Genomic DNA, 21,307 nt, shown 5'->3' with positions numbered 1-21,307 from the left:
TGATCTCTGGTTCTCGAATGATCATGTCTCACTGGTTAGTCTGAATGATGTCATCTACCTCAGTCATTTCTTTATGTGTGTGTGTGTATGTGTGATATAAACGGAAATGACAAAGGCATATGTGATATCTTATAGACCAGGGGCTCTCAACCCAGTCCTCGGGATACACCCACCCACCCAGGATTTCAGGATACTCAGAATGAATATGCATGAGAGAGATTTTCATACAGTGGAGGCTGTGCATGCAAGTTTTTCTCATACATGTTCGTTGTGGTTTTCCTGAAAACCTGATTGGCTGGGTTGAGAACGGCTGTTATAGACTAACCGTTTATTGAGGCATTAATTTTGTGTGTTAGTGGTATACAAGGGGACATGATCTGGTCCCTATCCCCATCCCATCCCCAGTCAATTTTTTTTATATCCTCACCTCATCCCCTTCACGTTGCTACCTTCACCAGTTCTACTTTTCCCAATTTCTTCTCTCTGCAGCAACATTGTCGTGCACAGAGCTGCTCGGATTTGGGCTCCACATAGCTCTCGGTGTTTGATTCATGCAGTGCCTGTTCTTTCATTTAATTCTAGCAAGAACAGCATGAGGCTTCAGGCACTGTGAGGCTCAAATAAATGGAGAGCCTGTGGTGCCTGAATCTGAGCCGTTTGTGCATTAAAATGATACTGCGGAGAGAGGAAATTGGGGGAAAAACAGAACAGGTGACAAGCCCTGCAGCCTTTACACTCTTTCATCCTGGCAGCATGCTAAATTCTGCGGGGAGGGGGAATGTAGCGTAGTTGCTGCTACTATATGAGGAAATAATTAAGTAGGTGTGTGCAAGGGGACGTAATCTGGTCCCCTTTTCTACCTGTCCCATGTTACCTTGGATCCATCCCTTCCTATCCCCACTGTACTAATGATTATTTTGTCACCAACACCATGGAGATTTCCCATAGACCCCATCGCTGTGCACACCTCTAGTGCGTATGTATGTATGATGCATTCAGTTATAACCACTGCAAAGAGGAATAGATGTGCATAAATGAGGCTGAGCAGTGATGAAAATATGGTCATTCTGCTGCCTTTGGCTAATTTTAGATGCTAGTGATACCAGGGGTGTGACTTCACACACCTGAAAACTGACAATTACCGTATTTTTCGCACCATAAGACGCACCTGGCCATAAGACGCACCCTAGATTTAGAGTAAGAAAACAAGGGAAAAAAACGTTCTGAACCAAATTGTATACTTATACCAGGCTCTGCACCCAGCCCCTGAACCCTCCCTGCCCTACAACGCTATACAGCCAGCCCCTCTCCCTGCCCCCCCTGCCCTGTACTAGTGGTAGAACAGAACAGAGTACAGGGCAGGTCTAAGTGGTAGGCAGTCCCCACCCCCACCCCATGAGTCCCAAATTGGTTGCCACAGCTTCAGTGATAAAGGAGGGGGGGAAAGAGCCAAGACAAATGTTGGCTGGGTTATAAACCTGTCCCCCATCCCAAAAGATTATTACCAGCATCCTACTCTGAACAGTAGTTTGACTCAATACCGTAGTTTGTTGTCATCATTGCTGGAATAATAACAGGAACAAGTCCAACCCCCGAGGTTGGGTATACTGACAGGCAATGCTAAACCAGCAGCCAAAGCAGGCACTCCCTCATGCTCGCATCCTCTCATTGGATGAGCTGCATGGGAGCTGCAGTGTTCTCATGGGAGAGAGTACGCACACTCGCCCATTGTAACTACAAAGCGAGTGGTGGTGGCGTTGGCAGGTTTGGGTTATGCAGGTATGTACGCTCGCGTTCTAAGCCGCTGCCTCCTTCCCCTTAGGCTGCGGGAACAGTGAGACAAACGCTTCCTTCCTGCTTATTGGTGCTTAGGAATGTAGAGAGACATAAGCGCCTCTTTGCTGCTTACCACTGACGAGTGTGCGCGTGCATGCGTAGGGTCAGGAATGTGTTTGGACGCATCAGAAGGGGAAGGCAGTTTGAAAGCAACTCTTTATTCCAGTCAAGTAGCTGTCGGGGAGAGAGTGTCAGGCTAGCTTACTCCTTTAAAGTGACCCTCGTCAGCTCCTAGGTTCTTCTCTAACTCTCCCTCCCCTATTCGGCAGCTCTTGTGTGATTTCCAAGACAATTCTCCCACTCAAGAGTGCTGACAGCAGCAGCGTTTCACATTCAGCGGTTTGTGTCGGCCCCAGAACCTGCTAATGTAAAAGCTGAGGGGTGCGTGCGGCCGTTACTATCACAATAAAGCCCGAGAATAGCAAGCGCGAGACCCTCGGGGGAGGGGGGGGGGGTTATATTCGCTCCATAAAACGCACCTTCATTTCCACCCACTTTTTTGAGGGGAAAAAGTGTGTCTTATGGACCGAAAAATACGGTACATTTGTTCATCTTTTACAACAAAGCTGATCGTGCAACTGAAAGTAGAAGGTTTTTATCATCTTTTCAGAACGTTGCAGGGCCACTGAGGAATGTATTCATTTACAGTATATTGGATAAGATCGAAGTCAGGTAAAGCAATCCTTTAGTGTCTAAACTCAATTGTTCAAACATTGGGGGTTGGGGACCTTAGGAATGTAGGACTTGGAGCATGCACATAATTCCAATGCTACAACAGCAAAAGACAGCAATAGTTAAGTCTTTTGTCATCAGTTGTGCATTACTTTAATTTGGAATTTCTTTGTACAATGAAAGTAATCCAATTCTGAAATGATTTTTGTGCATTAGCTAATTTTTTTTTTCTTTTCACTTCATTGCTGTTAACAGGTATAACACAGTGAGTATAGTATTTAAAGACAAACAGTTGATTAGATCCAGATCCACAGTGAACTGGAGTGTGAAAGTGGTTCAGCATGTCGTCAGCTTGTTAAAGCTTGGATTAAGCCCTTAATATACCTAAGCTTATGACACCTGGAAAATAGAGTAGATCCTACATATAATGTATGTCATTGGGACATGCATTATATCGTTATTACTGGATAAGAGCTGAGAGATCTTTCATTATTACCTTGAAGTGGATGGCGTAAGAAAGCAGCTGCCCCAGAGCTCCTGCAGATATTCTGTAATCTGAAGAAAGGGTTGCCCATGTGTCTGTACCCCCAACTACTATAGCGTGAGAAAGAGAGGTGCTGAGAAACAAAGCAAGATACCAGAGGTATACCATGAAAAGATGAGAGAGCTTGATTCATTTCATGGTCCATTATGAAGCAATTATAAATCTTTAACATGCTTAATGAGGTCTGAAATAATCAGTTTATTGCTGCTGATGTAATCTAAGACTAAATAGACTTTGTTTTAGCCCTTTCAGGGAGGATGCAAAGAAGTAATTAGTGCCTGATTTGCAACATGTTATTGTATGCAGAATGCTCAAAGACTTGGAGCGCGGGTGTTAATGTCTGTAGAGGGGGGCAGGCAGGAAGGTGGGCATGGGATCCTGGGCGGTGGCAGCAGGTTTGGCGAAAGGAGGGGGGGGGGGGGACGGACAGGCAGGCAATAAGGAGGGTATGGGATCCTTGATGGTGGCCAAAGTAGGAATGGGGTGGGAGACCCGCACAGTGCCATGTACCCCCAACAAGTGGCTCATGTACCCAAACTATGTGTTAAGAAACACTGGTCTAATGATCGTCACTAAACTAGTTTGACTAGTTTAGCAACTGATTGAATTTGCTGACTTTATGCTCAACACAGTGTGGTTTTCTGTACAGTTGTATATTCCTGTTTCTACAAGAGAATTTCAGCTCTGAAAAGCAACAACTTGAAAGTTCATTTTAAGATCTGAGAAGCATATACTGTATGTTATAAAATTGAATGTTGAAAGTTGTACTATCCTAACCATCTCCACAGATTCCCACCCTAATCTCAAGATTCTCAATAAAATACCATTTTAATCTCTCATTCAATATAATAGCTGTGTTGTGTTTTGAATGGTCTCAGGAGTTCTGGATGCAAGAATGGAATTCTGACTGTTACTTCCATAGTGGATCAGTTGCTCACATGCCTCAAAGCTGGCGCTGGAAACAGAAATTATCAAAAGATATTCTGGAACAATATAGTCAGCATTTTCAAAAGGAAATAGAAACAGAGACCATATGGCCTCTCCATCCTGCCCATCCGTGCCATCTACACTTGTTTTTTTGATTTTTCAAAACAGCAGATAGTCGGGGAAAAAAAAATAAAAATAAAATATATATATATATATAAGGGGCTGAGATTATTTGTCTGGGGGTAAGATAACTTCCCCAAAATTAAGTGTAATTGACTCAAATTTGACATGGGGGAAAACCAGGGCAACTTCTGTAGCACAGATATACTAAAACAGGGAATTGCTTCTTTAAAACTGCCCCTCCCCTCTTATCTGTTCTTCCATTCACAGACCCAGATACACAAACATTGGAAATAAATTCTACTTTGAAATCTACTGACTGAAGCATATATATTTCTTAATGTTTGTTATCTGTATTGCCTGCTAGTACTTATTGCTGTGGGACAGTGGCACCCTGTGGATTAAACTGTAAATTCTATCCTTTGAAATCTATTGACAGTGACACCTGATGCTTTGATATATTATCACACTTAATTTCATTTTATTATTCTTTCCAAACAAAAATATTTGGGTATTAATGTATTGGGTCTCTCATTGGGCACAGTAGTGGTTTGACATCAGAGATCAAGCATCAACTAGTATTGGGGCATGCAGCTATGGTGAACATGGACAAATATGGAAGTTGCAAGGACATCTCAGTCACCATCAAACAAACTAATCACTGCTATTGTGTTTCCAATCTCCAATCGTGACATATGGCTATGAGACATGGACACTCCTGAAAGCAGATAGAAGAAAAATTGACACCTTCAAACTGTGGTACTGGAGAAGACGTCTACGAATCCCACGAATAGCTAGGATCACCAACAAAGATGTTCTTAATCATTTAAACCCAGAGTTATCCCTGGAAGGCAAGATTGCCAGACAGGAACTGACCTATTTTGGATATGTGATGAGGGCAAATTCACTAGAAAAGGAGGTGTTACTCAGTGGTAAAAAGAAGCAGGGAAAACCAAAGGCCCGTTGGCTGGATACCATCAAGAATGACATAGGAATGAACATCAAGCAATTGAAAGAAGCCGTGGAAAACGGGGAAGTATGGTGAGGACTGGCCTAAAGAGTATCCAAGGGTTGGACATAACTGAATGGATAGTAATATTAATGCATTCAAGTTACCACTCCTCTGTGTGTTTGTATCTTGACCTGAGGAGAAATAAATACACAAATATACACAGGAGTTAGAGAATTTAATAAACCATGCTCCACATATTTTCTTTCTTTATTCATTCAGGAAGTTGGATTGCCAAGGTTTTTTTCTGAAAATTCTGTGCTGCAACTTTTGTTAAAAGTTGTCCAGTAACTTTTTTTTTTTTTTTTCATTCCTTGATGTATCAATATGAGGAATCCTAGTGAGAGCAAGCTAGGCCTAAAGTGTGTGTCACAAAAAATTGTATATAGGGCCTGAAAATCCACTGTGCTAATTAGAACACTCTCTCTATACAAAAATCTTTTTTTTAACAAAGAAATTTATTTTATTTATAAGTTCTGTGCAAAATTAATAGTGAAGCTTTTCAATCAGATTTCACAGAACCTTGATTTGATAGAATTTTCTTATATTAATATGGGGCATGACTGCTTTTGTTTAGATCAGTTTGTAGCCTGCTTTCCAAAGGAATAAAAAGTAGACTTATGAGATGACTATATTTAATCCACATCAGATTTTGTGTAGAATCCATATGTTCTATGTAGTATCTCTGCATGGAAGCTCATTAAACTTTCTTCTTTTCTTGAATAATTTGGATCTGAATGAAATTACTATTAGCACTTTTATCCAGCTGTTGTTATTCTACCTACGTAAACTCATTTTTTAATCTGTTCGAACTAAGAAATTTTGCACGTCTAGAATGGAGTGCCTAGCTGAAATGACTTATCCTATCATTTCATAGTGTTTTGATATAGGCTTTGCACTTTGAATGCAATTACTTGATCAATAAGTTTTTAAAGGGACATTTGAAAGGACATTATAGTAAGTGATTAAAAATTTGACTGAGTTGGTCAATTTGGTCTCTCTCACCTATTGCTGTGTTCTTAAATTGAATCTCAGTGTGTTGTATTTCTCTGTGGACATGAACTCTGCTATAATTTTCCAAACTAACAAAGGCTTTGCAGTTCATGAGCAGTTTTTTGGATGTCACTTGTCTTCTGACCTACATTTTGGCACACATTTTGGCAACAGTTATTTCTATAAGTGGCTACTTGCCAAATATTGCATATGTTATTTTTCTGAATTCTGACTTGTTCCTGACCTAAATTATTTTAATCTTATCCTAGTAATGATACCGACAACATTCCCAAGGTTGTTAAGAGATAACTCTGATATTTATTATCTGTTACATCTGTGTTGTATAAATGTCAAGGGAGTGGGCTAACAAAGTATTTCTCAGTGATACTGAAAATACCAGAATTATTTTTAAAAGTCAGTCTTTTTGATGTCATCACTTTTGTTCTAATTTTTTTTAGTAAGTGGATGAGTATAAAGGGAATGTGAAAAATGTTGTGTAATAGATAAGATGTAATCGCAAAGAAGAAAGGTTCCTGTCGTTCAAGTATCAAAGCCTTGGAACTCGCTTCCCATTGCCATTCGCACAACCAATGTATACAATCTGTTATGAAGAAACCTAAAAACGTGGAGGGGCATAATAAAAAAAACATCTAAGTCCCCTTTTGGCCTAGGCCCTAAACGCTGAAAGTAGACGCAGGGAAAATATCCATTCTAAAAAAAACACGTCCAAAATGAGGGTTTTTAAAAAATAATGGCCTGCCTCTACATTCAGCTGTATAAATGCCCAGACCACCACTACATCAACACTTACAACATATAATGAGCCAAAAAAAAAGCCTAAGTCCCAAACGCCCAAAACCAGACCTTTTAGGCGAAGGAGGAGCCAGTCCTTCGCCTAAAAGCTGGATTCTTTAACTGGTGTCTGTCAAAAAGAACACCGATTACAGAATCCCCCCCCCCCCCAGGCAACAATCGCGGCAGGAGAGATGGCTCATCTCCTCTGCCGTGATAACGATCCCAAAGTGCCTCTAACCGCGGCACTTCAGATCGCTATCGCGGCAGGAGAGATAGCCAATCTCTCCTGCCGCGATCCATCCGCGATCCAACCCCCCCCCCCCCCCCCGATCAGCAAGGACAGGAGGGAGCCCTGCCCTGACGCAGCCCCGCACAGCTTTGGTTATGGGTACTTGGATGATCAGGCTTTTCGATCGTCCAAGTACCCATTAAGGCCAATTTGTAGACGTGGGGTTTTTTGTTTGTTTTTTTTAAATTATGAGTCCCATAGTTGTTAAGAAATCCCCATCAATGTCTCAAGTAAACACCGACTGAAAAATAGAAGCCAACCGTAACAAAGGCAGTTGTTTGAGAATTAGGCTCCTATCTGATACATTATCTATATGCTATACAGCAGACCCGCAATATTCACGGGGGTTAGGGGCAGAGTTGGCCCACGAATATTGAAATATTATGGATAATTTTCAGGGCCGGCTCTGACCCATCCCTGCATCCCTCCTGCGTCCCGGATCTTCTCCAGACCTTACCTGGTGGTCTAGCAGCAATGCAAGGCAGGATCAATTGTCTTATGCTCCTGCCCCATTCAGAGCCATCATCAAAATGGCTGCCGTGAGTTCCCGTTGTAGTCTCGAGACTGCAACGGGAACTCATGCCAGCCATTTTGATGATGGCTCTGCACGGGGCAGGTGCGTAGGACGATTGATCCTGCCCTGCATCACCGCTAGACTACCGGATAAGATCTCGGGAAGGTCCAGGATGCATTCTTTAAAACAAAAAAAAAAAATCGGAATAACCGAATCAGCTGGTACTGAAACTGCGGATTTAGAGGGGGTACTTTAACATATTGATAACTTTATAAATCCATCTCATACATATTCATTGTGGATATCCTGAAAACCTAATCTGGCTCCGGCTCTCAAGGACCGGAATTGCCTACCCCTGATCTAGACCAAGGGTAGGCAATTCTGGTCCTCAAAGCCACAGACAGGTCAGGTTTTCAGGATATCTACAATGAATATGTATGATATGGATTTGCATGCACTGCCTCCTTGAGATGCCAATCTATCTCATGCATATTTATTGTGGATATCCTGAAAACCTGACCTGCCTGTGGCTCTCAAGGACTGGAATTGCCTACCCCTGATCTAGACCAGTGGTTCCCAACCCTGTCCTGGAGGACCATCGGGCCAATTAGGTTTTCAGACTATCCCTAATGAATATGCATGAGAGAGATTTGCATATAATGGAAGTGACAGGCATTCAACTCTGCTCCATACATATTCATTAGGGCTAGCCTGAAAACCCGATTGGCCTGGTGGTCCTTCAGGATAGGGTTGGGAACCGCTGATCTAGACCATGCTATCAATGTTAAATTCACTTATCTCTAATCTTGAGTCACGAATGTAAAATCATCTTACTGTGAGCTGCATTGATTCCCTGCTGAAAATTGCAGGATACAAGAGGTTGTATTGTAAAATCTATAATTCCTTGTTAATGAGTTTTACTCTACATGGCATTCTGTGCCGCTTGTAACTGATTTGTGAGGATTTGGCGGGCTATAAGACAGAACATAATATAACTTGGGTTATAGAAGTTCCATCTCTCCCATTTGAATATATGGGAATCAATATAGAAAAATAAATCAAAAGAAAACCTCACTAAGCAGCTAAGATAACTTGTTAAACTTCCCTGATTATCTTTATATGGTTATTCAGCTATAAACTTCCCTGATTATCTTTATATGGTTATACCAGCTGTGGCTGGTAATATGGTTAAATATCTGACTTAATCAACCTGCTGAAAATTTGACTGGATAGATGTAGGTCGACCATTTGTATGGGTGGCATTCCCTGGTTTAGTTTAGGAAGTTAGCACTAAGTATTACTCTAACCCGGTGGTGGTCAGAGTCGGTCCTGAAGAGCCGCAGCTCAGTCAGGTTTTGAGGATTTCCCCAATTAATATACCTGAGATTTAAACAAATTTCATGCATATTAATTATGGAAATCCTGAAAACCTCACTGGGTTCTGGCCCTCATGGGCCAAGGTTGGACATTCGTGTTCTAACTGGTTAAATCTGAAAGCTTTATCCGGGAATGCTTCTGAATCTGGCTAAAGTTGAGCAACTTATGGTTCTAATCACTTCAACTGAGCTGGTAAAGGGACCAAATTTAAATGGTTAGATATATTTGACTAGAACCCAGTGTAGCTGGATAAATTTTCTTTATATTGACTCCTTGGCATGTATACAGTGTTTATGGTAATTATGTGTTAGAGGTGAAAGATGTAGCATGAATGCACAAAGTGGCACATGAGACCCTTTTAGTTGTACCTCGGATTTTATAGTTTATTATCATAGGTGTTGGGCATCCATGGTGTTTTTGCTAGATCCTTTCCAAACAAATAGTTTTGAACAAAGACAAAACAAGTAATTATAGATTCATTAAATCACAGTGTTCTGATTATATATTGTATAGGCAGTCCCCATTTTATGAACGTTTGACTTGCATCAGACTCATGTTTACAAACGAGGGTCCTCGTTCTACCTTCAGTGTTCCAACGTGCCCCTCTCCTTTCCTCCCAAGTTCCAATGTGTCCCTCTCCCTCCCATGTCCCAACGTGCCCCTCTCTCTCCCTCCCTACATTCTGTGCCTCCCTCCCGTGGGTGTTTACCTTCTTCTGGTTGGCTCCCTCCTCCTTCTAGCCGCAGTTTGTTTCTCTTCACAAAGCAGCGGGCAGTGGCTACTATGCACGGCCCACAGCTGACCGGGAAACCTTCCCTCTGATGTTGGAATCTTCCTCTGACGTCAGAGGGAAGGTTTCCAGGTCAGCTGCGTCCAACCATCTTCTCTCTTAAACCCCAGATTAATGCTGTAGTTAAGACTCTCTTATTAAAACTGCCAGTTATGAAACATTCATTTGCTTTTTATTGAAAAGCATTTCTCTATCTTGGTCAAGTCAATGATTCTTCCTATTTGGATTATTGCAGTGGTCTTTATCTTTTTTTTATCAGTTCAACTAGTCTCTAGATTAGTTTTTATAAAATACATCGGCAAAAAATGGTGTTTGGGGAGGGAAAAAAGATTTGTTCATACTACTCTTCATTTGGTTCATTTGTACTGGCTGCCTATGAATTCTCGTATTTTAAATTGGCTTGCTGGGTGTATAAAACATTTGAAGGTACACGTCCAGAATATTTGATTAGCTTATTCTCCTTTCCTTTGTCTCCTACCTCTTTCTGAGCTGGAGTTTTCCGCCTTCTCTTTTTCTATCATTCTCAGGGGTTACATATAAAAAAGATATCTTTGTAGGCATCTTTCCTTATCAAACAATTATTAAACTTAGGGCTATGCTATCTATTTTTAATTAAAGATGTGATTTCTGGAACAAATAGATCTTCAATTTTTTTTGTAATTTTTTTGTTTCATTTATTGTTATACACTTTGAACTTAAGTTATGTGAATTGGTGGACTACAAGCATCACTTCATATCATGTAACATAACTTGAATTTAGGTTGGCTGTATGTTAGGTAGATGGTGGTGTTTCATAGGGAGGAATATAGATGAAATACCATGACTGTGCAATCGGCTGTCTGTGCCCTGAGAGAATATTTACCCTTATCTTTTGAGTGAATGTGTCACTTCAGTGTCTACTACCAAAGTTCTTTTCTGTTTCAAAAATATGTACTTTTATTGTTGATCCTCTTAGATTTGCATTGCAAATGAGGCAGTATATAAAATTTTAATAAATGATACAACACTTTGGCTCAGTTCACAAGTATCTTTCCATGAATATTGGATGCACAGTTTTATAAGTGCTTGTTTCAATGCATGAAGTGTTATTATTTGCAGAAATGGCTTTTTAAATTGTATTGGTGTGGGTAGGGAGGGGAGGTCGTGCCTCTGTTCTTGTGTTTTGTGTGCTAATGTTAAATTGGTGCCCCTGCTGCAAATATGATTCCTTGCCCTTTTTTCCTCTCAAAATAACAAGACAAACCACACTGATGGTGGTTTTCCCTCCACACTCTGGTATTTAAGTAACATTTCTTATTTTTCATATACAGTATTTAGAAGGTGCATAATGTGCTAGCTGGGTTGGAAAATGATTTTCCAGTCATCTGACTGCTGTTTTGCTACTTCTGAGGAATTTGTGGTAGTAGAAAGAATATTTTATATTCTTCTTTAGAAGATGTTTATGGTTAGGACATGGCATGTCATGTGGTATCCATGTGTTTTCAGAGTTGCTGCTGGTGAACCTGACAGGACAGAAATAGCTTTCAAATGGAAAGTTAGACTACCAAAATGTTAGTGAAATGTTAGTGAAATGGGAAATTCTGAGAAGAGCAAAATAGGTATTTAATTGAAGAGACTTATGAATACTCTCCTCGGTGGTCTGTTGTTTTACAGACAGTTCCATGTGATTTCAGAGTGTAGAAAGGGTGGGAAGGGTGGGGGGATATAGATTTTTATGTTTCTGTTCAGTTGCAATGTGCCTTGCACTTGGGTGGAGTCTGCAACAGCAGCCACAAATTGCCCTGATGCTTCTCTAAAATAAATATTCCAAGAATCTTTAAGCATTTTCATGACATGTAGCTGGTCTTTCTGTGTAAGTAAAGAGACCCCTTTCTTTTGGCTAAGAACTTTCTAGGGCTGGGAGGGTTCTTGCACTGTGAGGTAATACAGAGGGAAACACTACCTATTCACAAGTGTGGGGAAGAGGTATAAAGTAAGGGCCTGGTTCTTGAACTGTGCTTTTAGGTGGCTGACATTGGAGAGAAGGCTTGTGGATCAGCCACGTGCAGCAGCTGCCCGTGACCCTGCAACAAGTGCTGCTGAAGGCAGGAAAGAGCAGCATCCCACCTTGAAGGAGGTAATTGGGATCCCCCGCTGACCCAGAAGGCTTCCCTCTGACATCAGCTCTGACATCGTAGGGAAGCCTTCTATGCGGGCTTTGGACATTTCCAATGCAATCTGCTAAATAGGTTTCAGGGTTTTTATTTTTGCTTTATTAAGCTCAAAATATATCTCTAACGCACCACATAAACAGGGCACATCAATACAAAAGATATTGCATGCAAAACCTACTAGATTTCTGGCCAAACAGCAATGTAATTTGCTAATTGTAGCACATGAAAAACCCAGCTATATGTTTCTTGCTAAAAAGCTACTATTTTTTCTCACTAAAGAGTGCTCCAATGAGGTCATTATTCAAAGAGATACATTCAGAATACAAAGCACATGAGAAAAATATATAGATTGCATAGATTACTTTACTTAATTTTCAAAAGGTTAAAACCAGAAGAAAACAGATACAGACTTTAGCATGGCTTCTAGTTCATTGCAAATGGAGGTGTGCAGCTGCACAATGGTGACTTCATTGTGAGATCATCAAGGTGCATGTGATATGATAGCTTTCATATCACATGTGAGGAAGAAACACATATTTAGAAGCTTCTGTGGCTCAATGAGTAAAGCCCTGTGCTCATCTTCCAGAGGTGATGGGTTCAAATCCCAACCAGCTCCCCCAGCACATATTGTAATTATGGCATTCTACTTTTCAGGTGCATCTTGATGATCTCACAATGAGGTCACCACTGTGCAGCTGCATACCTGGATTGCTTTATTTAAAATAACCCCCCCCCCCAATCAAACTTAGCTTATACTATTCTGTCATTTACTCGCTGAACCAACTATGCACCATGGTATTTAGGTGTTATTGTATAGAATATTGATATTTATGCATGGATTTGGCCAGTTTTTAGTATCTAAATGTCACTATCTGTATAGAACTGCCCCTAAGATGCTTTGTTTAGTCCCTAAAAGAAATATATCTACTGTAATCCAGTCTTTCTCTTCTCATTTGGACAAGGTAATGAGTGTCTTGGAAAACTGACACACCGGGTGGGGGATGGTGCTTGATTCTTCTGAACATTTGATTTGGTTCTACCTTCTATCAGTCTTAGGTTTGCCACTTTGCAAGTTTTTCTTTCTTTTGTTAAAATAAAATAATTAAGATCTATTTATCAGTTTTCAAAACTAATTTAGTTCTAAGAAGAATTCTACTTTGGAGACTACTCAAAGGCTTCTCCTGACTGACAAGAGCATCAGCAGGAAGCCCCTAGTGACAGAAGAAGAATCTGCTGGGCTGTTAAAGAGACCTCAGCATAAATATGTGAGCAGTCATAATAGGGGTTATAGTGTCATCCGATGCTGCCACCATAGGCTCTCTGAATTCAGTTAAACCTAGAAAAAGTTTTCTGAACATGATTGAACTTTCTCTGTCTTAATTCTGTGTGTGTGTGCCTGGATATAAGAACATAAGAATTGCCGCTGCTGGATCAGACCAGTGGTCCATCATACCCAGCAGTCCGCTCACGTGGCGGCCCTCTGGTCAAAAACCAGCGCCCTAACTGAGACTAGCTTTACCTGTGTACGTTCTGGTTCAGCAGGAACTTGTCTAACTTTGTCTTGAATCCCTGGAGGGTGTTTTCCCCTATGACAGTCTCCGGAAGAGCGTTCCAGTTTTCCACCACTCTCTGGGTGAAGAAGAACTTCCTAACGTTCTTATGTTTTGAACCACTTTAAAAAAAAAAAATTGACATTCTAAATGTGGGCATCATCTCAAGATAGCAATGCTGAATGAGAGGAACAGCACAACTAAGGGCTCCTTTTACAAAGGTGCGCTAGCGTTTTTAGCACACACTGGATTAGCGCGCGCTATAGCACGCTCTAGCCGAAAAACTACCGCCTGCTTAAAAGGAGGCGGTAGCGGCTAGCGCGTGCGGCATTTTAGCATATGCTATTCCGCACGTTAAGGCCCTAACGCACCTTTGTAAAAGGAGCCCTTAATGTGAAAAAGCTATAAAAAAGTAGAACATGGGTTTATCCTTTAATTACTTAATTCATATCCAGATTGGATGGAAATTAAATACCTCTGCACTGAAGAGAATTGTATTTGGCCTAGAACACTTTCAGTCTTACACTAATATTGTTCAAGAGAGTGTGGTGGAGTGGTTAAAGCTACAGCTTCAGTACCCTGAGGTTGTGGGTTCAAACCCACGCTGCTCCTTGTGACCCCCATTGCCCCAGGTACATTAAATAGATTGTGAGGCTGCCATGGCAGTCAGGGAAAAATGCTTGAGAACCTGAATAAATTCATGTAAACTTTTCTGAGCTCCCCTGGGAGAATGGTATAGAAAATTGAATAAATAAATAGCCTCTAGGGACGGCTAGTTTTACACGCTGGAAATAAGTACAGTAAAACCTTGGTTTACGAGTATAATTCGTTCCAAAAACATGCTTGTAATCCAAAACACTCGTATATCAAAGCGAATATCCCCATAAGAAATAATGGAAACTCAGACAATTGTTCCACAACCCAAAAACTTTAATACAAAATACTATACGTACTTGTATTGCAAGACCTTGCTCGTTTAGAACAGTCACTACACTCTCACAGCGACAGAGAGAGAAGAACCATCGGCTCAGTTGTGATGAAGTGACATGTGTATACTGTATGTACTCGTATTGCAAGACTTTGCTTGTTTAGAACAGTCATTACACTCTTGCAGTTTTGAAGAGAGAGAAGACCCATCGGCTGAGTTCTGATGTGTGTATATTGTATGTACTTGCATTGCAAGACATTGCTTGTATATCAGGTTAAAATTTAATAAAATGTTTTGCTTGTCTTGCAAAACACTTGCAAACCAAGTTACTTGCAAACCAAGGTTTTACTGTATTTTGAAATGTTACAGGTATTATCAATAGTACAGTGTTGTCTGTTTTCTGAGAAACATGAAAGCTAGAAAATAGTGCCAGTGAAATTCAGAGCCAGACTACTGCCAGATGTATGGATGGGCACTTGTGTTGTTACAAAGGTCATGACCTTATTTTGACTTTTTGCCCTATTTCTTTTTCCCCTTTTATCGTGGCACATTCTTTTCCTGGTGTGCTACAGTTTGCCTGTATTAGCTTTATTAAGAGTGGTTTTATTTTGTTGTTGTTTTTTTTGTGATGCTTGTAAAGTTTTCAATATTTTCCAATTTATTTAAAACACTTCTAACCTACTGTATCAAAATACAGCCCCCCTCACACACCCTTTATATTTAGGACAGACGCATCACAGAACTGGCAGTAAATGAGATTGCAACTTTGTTTTAGCAATACATACTGCCAAGCTAGTCATTAGGTGTTTTTATCTTTTGTAAGACTGCAAATGTTACTCATTCTCTTGTGACAGGCTGCTTTGAAAAATGGGAACCTGAACCACGAAGAGGCTGATGTAATGTGCTGTGTTATAAGGCTCGCCACAGTTGCTTAATGCATATGCAAATTGCACCCAATGCTGTAACTAAATTGTATGCAAAAATATTTTTGTACAATTGTATTGAGACCTGAAGGAGCGTATCTGGAGTGTTTTCTGTGCATAAATAATACTGGTATGATGTGTTCTAAATTTCTGTTGTTGAGCTCATTACCAATCATTTCACAGGCACACAGTACCGTCTCCTTCACCCAGCAGTTGTAATACATTCATCTCAGCTTCTTACCCACTGCTGTTCCCCTCCTCCCCCCAGGCTAAAAATGTGGGTTCTTCATGCTCACACAAAGAAATAAGAACCAGGCATGAAATTCTTGCTGACGCTGGTGCTTGCTCCTCTTTTCTCCTAGGGCAGTTGATTGCCTTTTTGTTTAGGGGTCATAAGTTCCAATCCACCAGCTGTACCCCATCACCAGCTCTGCCTTCAAGATAATAGACACTGATTTTAATGTCATAAGAACATAAGAATAGCCTTACTGGGTCAGTCCAATGGTCCATCAAACCCAGAAGCCCGTTCTCAAGGTGGCCAATCCAGGTCCCTAGTACCTGGCCAAAACCCAAGGAGTAGCAACATTCCATGCTACCGATCCAGGGCAAGCAGAGGCTTCCCCCATGTCTTAATAACAGACTATGGACATTTTCATTATTTCATTTCATTCATTCCAGCACAGACATGGGCAACTCCGGTCCTCGAGGGCCGGAATCCAATCGGGTTTTCCCCAATGAATATGCATTGAAAGCAGTGCATGCAAATAGATCTCATGCATATTCATTGGGGAAATCCTGAAAACCCGACTGGAATACGGCCCTCGAGGACCGGAGTTGTCCATGTTTGCTCTAGCACAGGGGTAGGGAACTCTGGTCCTCGAGAGCCGTATTCCAGTCGGGTTTTCAGGATTTCCCCAATGAATATGCATTGAAAACAGTGCATGCAAATAGATCTCATGCATAGTCTTTAGGGAAATCCTGAAAACCTGACTGGAATACGGCTCTTGAGGACTGGAGTTCCCTACCCCTAAGTCTAGCATATCCCCTCTTTTTCTTTACTCTTCCTCCCGTCCAACATCCCCCATATCTTCTTTTCCTCCCCCACATGACCCATCATTATCCTTCTTCTCCACCCCCAGAGCCTGATCTCCCAGTCCTCATATGGTCCAGCACCTACCTCCTTGGTCCATATCATTATCAGGCAGGCTGAGAAGACAAAACAACCTGTGTTAGTGGTAGATGATGGGAACGCACACAGCTGGCCCTGCTGTTGGACTTCTTCATTTCTGAGTGTGGTAAAACGCTGAAGCATCCTGCCTTTGAAAGTGGGATGTGTCAGGGTGTTCTGCTCTTAGGGCTCTGTAGGGGGCCCTGCTATGCACATTCCCATCTCCTACTGCTATCACATGCTGTTCTGTTTTCTTGGCTTGCTGATACAGGAAGACCTTCATCTTAGAGAGAATATTGGCTTTCAGAATGCCCAATATTTTGGTGGTGCCATGACACCTATGGTTACCCCCATTTTGATGCCAGAAGAACCAGTGGGTCTTGATCACTGTAGGAGTAAGGGGAGGGGGTCATCTTGTCAGTTTGGTCACCTTTGGGGCACTTAGACCTGCTTTACTTTGCTCTAAGTCTCTGCGTGTAAGTTCCGTCTAGGATGTCCTAGAAAAGCTTTGATTATTGCTTCAGGATGTCCAGGTAGAAGCCCACCCGATTCCTGCCCATAACACACCTCCCAACACAGCCCTTTGAGCTCTAGACGCACAGCAGATTAGAATATCGGCATTTGGACGTCCCTGCTATTAGGTCGACCAAATGCCGACTTAGACAGGTTTTTGGATGTTTTAAAGTTTTGATTGTGACCCCAAAGTGTATTACCCTATTTTCAGACCACATAATAAAGCTCTGGTGTTGGAAATCAGTGCAGTTCGACTTCAGGTCCTCTGGTACGCTTCTTTGAATTCAGTTTAATATATAATACACTCATTATCATTGGATTTAAATGAGCTGATACTCTATAAATCTCTCTACAGTTTTCTTCTATGCTAATAATTGTGCTAATCTCATATGCTGAACTTCTTCCACTTTTACATAATTCTCTAAGTATTCAAGTGAAAGCAGTAGTATGTACCTATAGCTCAGTGTCATGCAAGATTTTTTTTTGCTCCGGCACACTAATGGAGCAAATGTTTTTCTGTGGCACACCCCCAATCCTGCCCTGCCCCACCCCCAATTTTGCCCTGCCCTACCCCCATCTTCGCCCCACTCCACCTTCCAACTTTGCCCCACATGAACCTCATCTCGTTTTCCCTGAGCTCGGGGCTGTGTCTAGAGGGCCTCTGAGGAAGCACAGATATCAACGCGATGACGTCCGCTCATGCTCGGAGGCCTTCCAGCCACAGCCCCGAGCTCAGGGAAAACAAGACGAGATTTGTGTGGGAGTAGAGAGGAGGAGGAGGCATCGATGCCGGAAGTGACACTTAGAATAGTTATGTGTCCTTCAGTCCCCTAGTGGCACACCTGAAATCTCGCCGCAGCACACAGTTTGCAATTCACTGCTATAGAAATACAATTTTTTGTAACTTGGAATATTTATTTATTTGATTAGTTTTATATCCCGTCCTCCCCAGTGAGCTCAGAACGGGTAACAAGGTTGACATACATAATGCATAGACAAACAAAGTATGAATTTGCATTTGTACAGTAATGTTAACATACAGAGTCAAGTTTAGCATACAATTTGGTCTTTAAGTTAACATACAGTTATTTCCATCTTCAGTTAACAACCAGAGTTCAGCATATTACACCTTCTTGGCATGCTCACCTTATTGCATACATTGGCATATTGAAACACATGGTTATCTGAATTGCTGTAACCAGTGTTAAAACATCTCATAGCGCTATGGCTTGAAGTAATTTTGATGGCAGGTGCAGGGTATTGAATTATTCATTTCTCTGTAGGTTGAAGCATACTTGCTTCAAAGATGCTGCTGTAAGGCACAGTTCCATGTAGGAGGTGGTGGTGTATAGACAGATGCATCGTTCAGAAAGTAGTAAAAGGCCCCAGTTAGTTACACAATAGCTACCGTGGCTTCTTTTGAGTGTTGTATCGCATTGTGAAGCTGCTTAAGCATACTGGGCTTTCTGGTGGATACACCAAAAGTTTGTAATAGTTCCCTTGAAGAAACAGAAGAGGTTCTCCATTTGTGTCGAATATTGAAGCTATGAGCTCCCAGGAAGTTTAAAGGTTATTCCTTGATTTGTTGCATAAACGACTGATGGTTGGTTCATTAAAAGAAAAGATGTTTTTCATTTTAATGACAGGAAAAGTCCATATCCTAGATTTAACGATCCAGTGGCATTATTCTGATTTTGCTCAGACAATTTCTAAAAGTGGAACATCTGCAATCTTGAAAGCTCATGTATGTCACCTTTATCTTAGGATACATCATTTTAGTCCAAGAAAAGGTGTTTCAACCGGCAAAGAATCCACTTTTCTTGCTAGAATATTGTGCTTTCGTCCATTTTATTTTTACCATTGTTGACATTGGCCTCTTTCTTTTTCTTCCAGACAGAAAATTTGCAGAAGAGTTGGCTCCGAGAGTTTTATCGGGTAAGACTGGGTTTCTGAGAGAGTATATATTTTGGGGAATAGTAATTTTTTATTTATTTGTACTATGCCGAGGAATAATTGTGCAAAGAGTCATGCTGATGACAGGTTACGAATAAACTCATATTGGCTCTGAAGTGATGCAGTTAGGTTCATGAGAAGAAAATGCACAGTCTTCTATATGTTCTGCTTTTATACCTGTACCTGGCCTCTCACTACCCCCTCCCCCCCTTTAAAAAACTGTAGTGCTGTTTTTAGCGCTGGCCATGGCAGTAATAGCTTTGACGCTCATAGGAATTCTATGAGCATTGGAGCTGTTACCGCCGCAGCTGGCACTAAAAATTTCGCTACGGCTTTTTAAGAAGGGGGGGGGGGAGAGTCAAAGGTGAACCCAGAGTAGGTTTACCAGACATCTGGGAAAACCCTGACATGTCCTCTTTTTAGAGGACTGACTGGGTGCCTGGAGTGATTTCAAAAACCCAACGGTTTGTCTGAGTTTTGGAAGTCTCTGACCTCAGGGTCATGTCTAGAGGGGGCATCTAGGCATGCGCGGAAGTCAATGTGATGATGTCATACACATGCGTGTGCATGGCATCATCGCATCAATGTGCGCAGACCTCAGGTAGGTTCGAGTGGGGAGGGGACAGAATGGGGTGGGGCTAGAGCAGAACAGGGCGGGACCAGATGTCGTCTTTTTTAATAATATATGTTTGTGTTATACAGAATGATAATTGCTTGGGTGGATGGGTGGGTAGGTAGGTTGGGGGGGAAATGGATGATTATGAACATGTGAAAGATGAATGTGCTTTTATTGTATTAATATGAGTTGCATTGGTTGTATTTCACTGTCGTAGTTTTGAAAATTAATAAAGAATTAAAAAAAAAAGGAAATCTGGCAACTCTAACCCAGAGATCCTACACAAAAGTTTATAAGAGGTGCCCAGGGATCTAAGTGTGTGTGTGTGTGTGTATGTGTATGTGGGGGGGTCTTTCAACTGCATTGTTTCCAGTAGGGAGTGGTTCTTCAATATTGTATTGCCAATCACTAGACAGACAACTTCCTTGAAATGCTACAGAACTCGCCTGTCCCTCACTATTGAAAATATGATAGTGAAATAGCCCCCTCTCTCTGGTAGGTGGAGGACTCCCACTCAGTTTAGAGGGAACAGTGGTGGGGGCTGGGGAGGGATAGGAAAATGGCTTACCAGTCAAAGAAGGGCAAAGCCCAAGGCATAAACTGGAGGGAAATTAATAGACAAAGCTGAAGAGTGACAAGTGAGTACCAGGGGCATATCTGAATAACAAAACACCTGTATTGGTAATTTCCTGAAATGAGGTCTCTGCATCCTCTAACAACAAAATCAAAATAAATATAAATGATTAAAAATAGCACAGAGTATCTATTCAGCATAATGAGACCTGAATTAGTCCTCTGCTTGGTTCTTCCTCATGGTCCCTAGGTGGGACCATGTTGCCAGGCTAGTTAATGGTCCCAAGGTGTAGACGTTTCTCCTCTTCAAGTTTGTCAAAACCAGTTCTCTTCCTGAAAGAGATCATTTCATATTTAAAGTGTGTTTCTTGATTTGTATATGTTTAAATTCATTGTATTGCACTATTTATATTTTAAAATTAATAAAGATTTACAAAAAAAAAAAAAAGTGGGCTCCACTAGTGCAAACATTTCTCTAGATGACAAACACAGATCTCAAAATTTTCTAATATATGTGGATACAAAAAATATGGGGGGGGGGGAATCATTTGCTCACCTTCCAGAGAATGCAAGTATTAAAGTAGTATACAAAAAATGAATAGCATCCCCCCTTGACTGGGAGTTGCGATACATTTGGGAATCAGGTCACTTAACGATTAGTGCTGGGTCTTAAATGTGCATGATAGTAGGTCCTTTCTGCAGTTATGAGCTATTTTTTTTAACCTTTCTTCTTTCCTGGCAGCTTGAAATTCAGTCACATCTCCATTCTACATTGGGCTTCTCTGGTACCAGATGCAGCTGGCTGGTTCTTCAGCCTAGATCCCCTTGAATCTTGGAGTTTGATTACTTCCCTTTTTCAAGCTTGGATAAACTTAGCAAGCTTATAATGTATTGCGGCAGTCTTCCAGGTGACCAACTAACCATCATAGATGTAACTTACCAGGCTATGCTGAACCCCCAAGGTTCACTGGACTCCTTTAAAGGGAAAAAGATCCTGGGATTCTGGTTTACAGTTCCTCCAACTTTGCCTAGTGACCAACAGTCAAATTTAGCCTCAATTACTT

General features: G+C 41.3%; 1 protein-coding gene across 2 annotated transcripts in view; it reads left to right on the top strand.

Annotated features, from left to right (window-relative positions):
• Positions 1 to 21,307, top strand: part of INPP5A (inositol polyphosphate-5-phosphatase A) — a 764,365-nt gene that overhangs the window by 175,683 nt on the left and 567,375 nt on the right. The window contains exon 2 of one of the 2 annotated variants that reach the window (XM_033942100.1): positions 18,995 to 19,036. In XM_033942100.1, the coding sequence (XP_033797991.1) occupies positions 18,995 to 19,036 (42 nt within the window). The remainder of the gene's footprint in view (positions 1 to 18,994; positions 19,037 to 21,307) is intronic. The other variant, XM_033942101.1, reaches the window with a different exon arrangement.

Source organism: Geotrypetes seraphini, chromosome 4 (genome assembly GCF_902459505.1).
Source record: "Geotrypetes seraphini chromosome 4, aGeoSer1.1, whole genome shotgun sequence".
Lineage (NCBI taxonomy): Eukaryota > Metazoa > Chordata > Amphibia > Gymnophiona > Dermophiidae > Geotrypetes > Geotrypetes seraphini.
Note: the sequence above shows the minus strand (reverse complement) of the source record. Positions and strands in the feature narration are given on the sequence as shown.